This window comes from Phalacrocorax aristotelis, chromosome 10, assembly GCF_949628215.1.
Source record: "Phalacrocorax aristotelis chromosome 10, bGulAri2.1, whole genome shotgun sequence".
Taxonomy (NCBI): Eukaryota; Metazoa; Chordata; class Aves; order Suliformes; family Phalacrocoracidae; genus Phalacrocorax; species Phalacrocorax aristotelis.
The window spans coordinates 18,582,753-18,591,311 of NC_134285.1; the positions used below are offsets into that span (position 1 = coordinate 18,582,753).

An 8,559-nucleotide genomic window follows, 5' to 3' on the forward strand; every position below is an offset into this window, starting at 1 on the left:
GCTGGGCGCGCAGGCGCGGTGGCGGCTCCGGAAGTGCGGGAGCCATGGCGGCGGCGGCGGCGGCCTCGGTCCCGGTCCCGGTCCCTGCCTCTGCCCCTGCCCCTGCCCGAGGCGGCCCGGCCGGGCGGCTGCGCCTGCTCTGCCAGCGCTACCAGGAATACGTGAGGCGACACCCGGCCGCCACCGCCCAGCTGGAGGGCACCGTCAGGGGCCTCTCCTACCTGCTGCCAGGTGCGGGAGTGGGGTAGCCGGGCCCCGTCCCTCCTGCCTGGGCCCGGGCCTAAGCTTGGGCTGGGCTCCCCTGGCATCTGCCTGTGGGGTTGCGGGGCGTGGGGCCCGGCGGGGAGTGGGGCCTCCCCCTCCCGCCGGGCGCTGGCTGGTAGCCGCTCTCCTCCCTTCGCAGGTCGCTTCTCGGACTCCCATGCGCTGTCGGAATTGGGTAGGAGGGAGCGGGGGGCGAGGGGTAGGCCTTGCCTTTCCTTCACGCCTGGCTGCATCCCCCGGCAGCTTTTAGGAGGAATCTGCACATCTTGCTGCCCTTCTTCCCCCACCCCCTCCCGGGGGAAGAGGCAGCAACCCTCTTTGGTTTACTTTCTGTACGTCCCATAATCGCAGTGTTCTCTGCCTTTTCTAGTCTACTCTGCTTCCAACCTCCTAGTGCTATTAAATGACTGGATTCTCAGGAAGGAGCTGCAGCAAAGTCTGCCCGTGGTAAGGCTGGTGTGTGTGTGTGGGAGGAGCATTTGGGACACATGCTTTCTTCCTTGCAGAAGCTTTTAGGGAGTACCTGTAGAAACTAACAGGTCACTGCCGTGGCCTCTCTTTGCTGTCAGGTATGTAGAGACCAGAGGCAATCTCTGAATGCAAGTCAACAACAGGCCTGCCCCATAGCTTCTGGTTTGGAGGAGTGGTCAGAGCATTCACTGGACCACAGAAATTAGGCCCCGACTTGCACCAGGAGCTCCACCGTTTTTTTGAGGAGCTCAGAACTTGAGTGAAGGTATTGCAGAATAACCATCACTCTTTGCAGAGCAGTGGCTCTGGAGCACTGAAGCTCTCATTCTGTCCCTCAGACTCTTCCTTTGCATATACTATTGAGCAAAACAGACATAAGCACCTTACTTCTTTTTCTCTCTTGCAAGAGCCCCAGGCTGGCTCCCAGCACTTGTTAGAGGCTTTGGGGAATGAGGAGGAGGATGTTTTTTTCTAGACAGGCGTCTCCTGTTGCAAGCCTGCCCACTGTGTGGGTTTGGGTGTAGGCGGCTCTCTGGCTGCAGTGCCTGTGTGCAACGAATAGAAATGCAGAAGACTTGCTTCCCTGGTTATTGAAGGCTGAAGTGAATTTCAGCTGCATTTTCTTTATTGATGCTTTTTGATGGGTTTAAATCCTGCAGTTGACAGCACCAGGGAGTTCCTGTGTGGGGAGCTGGAAGAGCACCTGCTCTCTTGGGGTTCATGGCTGGAATCTAGGCTGATGCTGTATTCAGCAGGCTGGATTCATTTTCTCTGGTGTGACTGTGGACTCTGGGTCCCCTTCCCTCTACTCCAAGCTTACTCCTTTGTCAGCTCTAACCAGGGAGGAGGTTCGTTGTATATCCCAATTCTGGGACAAGGAGGAAGAGAGAGTTTTGCCATGGAGTTCAGGCATAGTGCTGCAACCCACGAGACTGTCCTGCTGGGTCAGTTGGGGTAGAAGGCAATCTGAGACACAGCTGTGATGTTCTCCCTGTTTCTGGGGTAGCAGGTCTGTGTGATACTGTGATGTCTTGGTCTGCCCCTGCTTGGAGGTGGAGAAGTGGGCTTGTGTGTAGAGTCTGGCTGCAGTGGAGGCACCACTTTTTGTTTCTGGGGCCATCTGGTGCTTTTTTCTGAGAGTCCCATCAGACTGGGCTGTGCTTCTGCCCTGTTTAACTCCCAAGCAGAACCTGCATCCTCTCCCCCTCCTCCCCTCTGTGTTTTGCAGTCACTGCCCCAGCAGAAGTTGCTGACCTGGCTGAGTGTGCTAGAATGCGTGGAGGTCTTTGCAGAGATGGGGACAGCCAGGGTGTGGGGGGAGATGGGCCGGTGGACCATCATTGTCCTCATCCAGCTGGCTAAGTAAGTGCCGTGGGCGGAGGGGAAAGGGCAGCGTGCACTCAGAATGGGGATCTGAAGGGGGCTCAGCAGTATCCCAGGAAAAAGCCCAAGCAGGGCTGAGTGGCTTATCCCTGAACCTGGGGGAATTTGGAGCCCCGTGGTGTACTGGGCACTGTGCCACAGAAGGGACACTTAACCCTCTCGCCTTGCCCAATGCCCTGAGCAGACCTGAGTGTTTCCTCCTTCTGTGGAAGCCACCTTTTCAGCAAAGTAGGGACCCAGCTCCGTAGCCTGGTATTGAAGGCTTCCATGTGTCTTCTCACAGAGCTGTCCTTCGTCTCCTGCTCCTGCTGTGGTACAAAGCTGGCATCCAGACATCTCCTCCCATTGTGCCGCTGAAAAGGGAGCAGCAGCAGCCTCTCCACCCCCAAGGTGAGTCCACAGTGCTGTCATTGTTGGCTTGGCGCCTTGCCAGGCTGCATGTCTCGTCCTGCTAGGAGTTACTCAACAGAGCAGCGGCTTGGGTGGCACAGGGAACTGTAAGGCCTCAGTATGCAAAGATGAGCTGTGTTGAACTTTCCACCCTCTGCAGAGCATGAGTTAGCTTAGTGGTGGGGTTGTTCTACAGTGTGGAAGGAGGGAGTGGACGAGTCTAAGCCTGGAAGCACTGGCTGAACTGTGAATCAAGCTGCATGTTTTGTGGTCTGACAGTGAGGAAAGAGATCCTAGGCCTGGGCAATATCAGCCAGATTTACCTTTTCACCTTCTGACAGCTCTGTGCAATATAAGCTGCTTCAGGATGGTCCCATTTACACTAGATGAGATTTTCAGTGTAGTTGTCTTGATGGCAGTGTAGGGAAGAGATCTGCCAGCGCTGGGGTGAGGTGTGTTCCTTTGGAGCCTGACCCTTGTGGTTGTTTTCTTCTACAGACATGGGAGACAACTCCTCAGGGAAGGATCAGACCTACGTGGGCAGGCGTTCCAGCCGTGTTATGCGCTCTCTCCAGAGCAGTAAGTAGCTGAACTTGTTTTCTGTCCTTGACTGAGCCATTTTTGCTCTGTGCCCTTTATGTATAACCTGAGTGTAGGCAGTAAAGAGCAGAACCTTGTATTGGAGCATATTCTGCCAGTCACTGGGCCCTGTGGATGGGGGGATATCAAAGCAACGGGGATTCAGGCACATGCTGCAAGGCTAGCACTTAAATGGTATTTTCCCAAGCGAGTGGTGCAACAGAGAACCCTTCAACGTGGTTACGCTTTGAGGACCGTGGACCTTACCAAGTGCCTCTCCCTGCTCTGTCCCCTCTGGAGGCAAGCTCTGAGCTGCAGCAGTTGCTGGGTGCACAGCTTTTCAAGCTTTCCAGTGTCACACATTCACGGTGCAGAAAACAGTGGGGTGGTGGTGCGGGGCAGCATGGTAGGAAGGTTTTATTTGCGTTAGTGACCTGATCTGCTTGTTTCAGCCCCATCCCTGCAGTCCCGGCACTGGGGGTCCCCCCAACAGAGGGAGGAGTCGCAGAGCCGAAGAGCGGAAGAGGTGAACCAGCCTCCTACCCCTCTGGGTCTCCAAGAAACCATTGCAGAATCCATCTACATTACCCGCCCTTTGCTCCACCGTATCCTGCCCTGGCTGCGTGCGGACTCACGCCGTACCCCCGGTGCCGGCAGAGGGTGCTGTGGCCTCAGCCCTGGCGCAGGGCAGTGCCGTGCTAGGCTTCTCTCTCCCTGCCGCTGCTCTGCTTAGGCAGGGACCTCGGGACTCCTCCCTTCTCCTATGCCTTGATGGCTAGCCTCAGCCACTTGAGTTGCGGGTGCAAATTCTCCAGACCCTTCCCTGGGCCCTCCCAGCACTGCCTTAGAGTGTATTCTCTTTGCTGGTACCCAGGGGATCGCTTGGCCACATGCCTCATTAGGTATCTCTGGTTCTTTCCATTCCTTGACTGTGTGTTGTTAGTATTGAGTTTAGGCATGTGGGGCCAGAGATCATGGAAACCGTGGCTCCTCTCAGCAGTCCTGGACATCTCTAGGTCAGTCTGAGGAAGAGTCTTTGCAGGTGCTTGAGGTTGGTGGTAGCCGAGCATCGCACTTCCCCCTGTTCCCCAATCCAGGGCAGGCCCTACTGAGAGAAGTATGTGCAGGGGTTGGGCCTGGTCTTTAGCTGGGAGATTGACACATTTAGGTATCTTCTTCAGTGCTTGCAGTGCTCTCTGTTCTGAGCTGATGCAGCCTGCTCTGTGTGGAGCTGAGAACAGGGGGCATTTAGAAACCCACTTTCTTTTCCCTGCTGGCTGCTGTTGCTGTGAGTTAGCTGTCTGCCCTTTTACTTCCAGTCTGAGTTTGCTGAGTGATCTGAAAGACCTGAACAGGCGAGAGCGAGCAGAGCTGAGGCGACGAACCATCCTACTGCTGTACTACCTGCTGAGATCTCCTTTCTATGACCGATATTCAGAGTAAGGGGCCCCTGCTGGGCTTTTGCTGAAAATTTCCCTTTTAACAGGAATAGCATCAGGGGACTGGGTGAGTAGATCTGAAGGGATCCGGGTGCCTGTGACCAGGTTAATCTGAGCCCTTGCATTACAGCTGCTATTGCTGTTTGTGCATTCAACAGCTGGAGCAGGAGGTGTCCCACTGGATTTATTTGTACTTTCTCCCTTTCTAGGGGCAGGATCCTCCTCCTTCTGCGCTTGTTGGCTGACTATGTGCCTGGAGTTGGCTTTGTTACACGTAAGTGAGCCCTGCGGCTATTTCCCTCTTTCTGTTGGGTGGAGGAAAATCAAGGGAGTTAGGCAGAACATTAGTCAATTGGTTTCCAACCTGGGGAAGGAAATGGGAAGTCCCTAGACTGGTTAGCACCAGTGCACCCTGCATTGATGCTTGTGTTTTTTTTTAAACTGGAACAGGAAAGGATTAATTGCTTCCTGGCTGTTAGGGACCTGTGCTCAACCACAGTGGTAAACCTCCCTGTGCCCTCCCAGGCTGCAGAGCTCAGTCTCTGCAACCTAAGCCTGTTCTGGTCTCCCTTTCTACACCTCAGCTGGTGCACTAGAACCTTGCTTTGCAGTGCCTGTTTTTGAGCTCTTTTCCTTGATGCCCCAGCCTGCAGTGCAGACACAAGGGTGCCTAGAGGTATTGACCCAGTCAGGAGCCAACTGTAAATCAAAGGGCCAAACTGGGTCTGTCTTCTCCTAGTCCTTCACCAGAGGATCCCTTTATTATGGGCCAGAATTCCACCTCTGCCTCCTCCCTGCTGATGTGAAGCCTTTTGGGGAGTGATTCACGGCAGTGATGTGGCATTAGGTCAGCCTAGGATTGTGGGGTTGTCATTTCTCTGGGGAGCTCACAAAGCTGGCTAGCTCGGGAGCCACTTCATCCAGTTAGTGATTCCAGAGAGGCTTTGGAGCCTGCTTTAAGCCGTGTGCTACATAAGCATTTTCACTTTACAGCAGTTGCTTCTGTTTCTGCACCTGCTTGCTATTGCTGAGTTGTCTTCCCTCTTCCCTGTGCCACAGCAGTGTCCTCCTGACTTGCTTCATGTGGGTTTTCCCCTTGCATATTGCAGAATTCCCTTCCCGCTGGAGCTTGTGTGTCAGCTCTGAGGGAGTCGTGTCCCACACTACAGCTATGCTGTTTCACCCCCTGCTTGGTCCTGCCCTTATCTCTGGCACTGCATCACTGCATCCCAAAGTTGTCTCCAGTCTTTGCAATTGTTCTGTTCATGGGTTCATCTGAGTTGTATAAGTGGTGATTTGGGATTGTTGAGTGTCATAACAAGAAGGAGGCGGGGTACCCTGTATACATACAGCTTCAAATTCTTGCTTTTCTATGCATGTGATCCCTCTGTTCTCTTGTTTCAGGGCCACTGATGGATTACTTGCCTGCTTGGCAGAAAATCTATTTCTATAACTGGGGCTGATGAGAAGATGATTATTCTCTGCTAAGATTATGGCTGGACGTTTCTAAGGAGGGCAAGCAGGCTGGGGGAGGGATGCTGATAATGTCTAATTTTCAGTTAAACCATCAATGAGAAGCTCCTGTTCTTCAGGGTGGGGAGGGGGTTGTATGTAATTTTTTTAACGGATCTAGCTGTGAGTGATGGACCCTACGTGGGTGGAGAGACCCTGGCCACCTCTTTCTCTGGACCATTCTGTGGCTGCAGCGATGGTGATGGGACAACCTCTGTTTTTTTAAGCACAATTGATTTTTCGCCTTTTGTACGGTTGAGCTATAATAAAGCCAAGCAGCATAGTGATTTTTGGAGAGCATTGTCTCCCACCTCATGGCGCTGAGATTGACATGCCACCTACTTGTGTTGGCCATGCCTGGCTGATCTGCTTGGAGCGGGCTTGTCTGTCAAATAAACTGACTGAGCGGAAAGAACTGAGAGAACTGACCTCTCCCGTTTGCATAGGATCCCCTTGTATCTGGTTGGCAGCAGGTCTCTATAAGAAAGAGCAGCTTTTGTAGTTGTTTACCCTGGGATACGCTGTCCTTTAGAAGCCTTTTGCTCCAGCGTGTGTCAGGCAGGGCCCTGCACGTTGCTCAGGTGATGACCGTAGCCTCTGTAACTAGGTGCCTGGTTCAGTCCCCAGTTTTCTGGGGTACCCCTGGGGCTATGGAGGACTGCAGTTTGCAGGCTGCTTTCCCAGCACCTAACGTGCTAAAAGGGTTTGGCAGAATGGCAGCCAGCCACTGCCAGCCTTGGGGTCTTGGCCAAGGGCAGAGGAGAAATGAAGATATTTAATTCAGCAAATGCTACTGTGCCACACTTAATAAAGGACACAGGAGAGGCCTGGGCCATCCTTTTGTATTTGCTCTGCTAACTGGTGGACAGTTGATGCATCAGTGTGCTCAGCAAGCTGCTGTGGAGGCTCCCTGGGCCAGGACAAAGGGGCAGCCAGCTGGTGGCACTGGATTGCCTGAGGCAGCTGCCCACCCTGTGCAGGGCTTGGGAGCTGGAAACTGCCAGGTGCGTTGGCCTCAAGTGCATGACGGGAGCATTCGTACCTGACTGATCCTTGAGGGATTCTGGGGCTGCAGGGGTTGCAGCCTTCTTGCCTCAGCACCTGAAATAAGGGATATAACCCCCGCCGCTGCACATCCCTAATGGCCACCACAGTTGGGGACCGTGGGGCTTTGGCAGCAGGTGTTGCCACCTCAGCTGGCAGCAATGCCCTGTAATGTGGCAGAGTGGAAAAGCCATGAGTGCGGGGCTGTGCTCCTTTTGTTTGGGCTTTTAGTAGAGGAAGACGGTGAAGACTGCAAAGCTTGTCCAGTGTTGGGGGGGTGTTCACTCCTCGGAGCAGGGAGGCACCAAGAAGGGGTTTGCTCTTAGAGGGGTTGAGAGGGAGGCAGAGGGTGGTGGTGAGGGATGGGGAAGCAGCCCCAGAGCTGAGGCTGCATGGAGGGCACGAGCATGGGGAGGGCTGTGAGGAGCTGGCATGGCCTGGGCAGGACCAGGCAGCCCAGGACCTCACATACCCAGAGTGGGAAGGCAGCAATGCCTGGGCAGGGGCCTGCTTCCTGCCCAACCCAACTGGTGTCCCAGGGCCACCGGGGTGGTTCTTCTGTGACCTCGCTGTGGAGCCAGCGTCGGGGTGTGCCATGCTGTGCTGGCTCCTGCTGCTCGCCCTGCTGCTGGTGGCTGCCCTCCCGTGGCCCCTGCGCCAGAGGTGATGGCACTTCCCCATTTCTCCTCCTCCCTGCCCTGGTACCTTGCAGAAGTACCCCAGGAGCTCCTGGCCCAGGTGTGGGCTGGTACCTGTGGCACAAAGCCCTTGAGAGCTGGCCAGCCTGGGTGAAGACAAGTGGCACGTGGGAGCTCTTGTGCCAGTGTGGGTGAGCACCATAGGGTCTTGGCTCACTCCTGTCCCTGGTTATCCTCCGCAGGGTCAGCTACTCGGTCCCTGAGGACTTCTCTGCTCCGCTGGAGCTTCCACAGCAGCACTTTGGCCTGGTGGATGGTACAGTGCTCAGCTTGCCACTCCAAACCCCTTTTCCATGCACTCAGCCCTCTGGGTGGGTAGTTGTCCTCAGCCCCATGAGCAGCCCCAGGACTGAGCCCGGCCTCTCTGCTCTACCTACAGATTACGGCATCAAACCCAAGCAGCCTCACATTAGGAGCCGGGTGGCCCAGGAGAGGCCAGTGGGGCTGCGTAGAGCTGGCAAAAGCAAGCGTGATGAGCTTGACTTGCTGGAGTACTACTACGATGCCCATCTGTGAGCCAGTGTGCCTCTGCCTGCTGCAGCCCAGCCTGCACGACCTGCCTTCCTGCCCTCCGCTGCTGCAGGACAGGGTAGGTGTGGACTGTAGGAAAGTGGTGGGGTTAAGGATATGCCCTGCTTTGAGTGAGGACCGGAGAGGATGACCTCCAGAGGCCTCTTCAACCATCATACAATGATCTCTGGCCTCCAAGGGTTGCAGCTGGGGCTCTCGGACCAACCCTGAGAAGCTCCACCTCCTCTTGGGGTCCTAAGGGGAGGAAC

The 8,559-nt window shown here is 55.1% G+C and overlaps 2 protein-coding genes across 5 annotated transcripts; both read left to right on the plus strand.

The window, feature by feature from the left end:
* Positions 1–8: 8 nt before the first annotated feature.
* On the plus strand, positions 9–6,333 carry PEX16 (peroxisomal biogenesis factor 16). Of its 4 annotated transcripts, none has more exons than XM_075105546.1 (11): positions 9–231; positions 404–439; positions 635–711; positions 1,964–2,097; positions 2,402–2,508; positions 3,007–3,087; positions 3,540–3,692; positions 4,031–4,103; positions 4,407–4,526; positions 4,736–4,800; positions 5,931–6,333. In XM_075105546.1, exons 1-11 carry the CDS (start codon positions 45–47, stop codon positions 5,987–5,989), a joined length of 1,092 nt encoding a protein of 363 aa, XP_074961647.1. In that variant the 5' UTR covers positions 9–44; the 3' UTR covers positions 5,990–6,333. The 4 variants fall into 4 exon arrangements, 3 of the variants coding, with proteins under 3 accessions (XP_074961647.1, XP_074961648.1, XP_074961646.1); XR_012662536.1 differs by having other exon boundaries at positions 13–231; positions 404–463; positions 4,031–4,138; XM_075105545.1 differs by having other exon boundaries at positions 13–231; positions 404–463.
* A 1,415-nt stretch (positions 6,334–7,748) lies between these two features.
* On the plus strand, positions 7,749–8,365 carry FREY1 (Frey regulator of sperm-oocyte fusion 1). Its single transcript, XM_075106201.1, has 3 exons — positions 7,749–7,870; positions 7,963–8,036; positions 8,160–8,365. The coding sequence occupies exons 1-3, from the start codon at positions 7,749–7,751 to the stop codon at positions 8,294–8,296; spliced, it is 333 nt and encodes a 110-aa protein (XP_074962302.1). The 3' UTR covers positions 8,297–8,365.
* Positions 8,366–8,559: the final 194 nt, after the last annotated feature.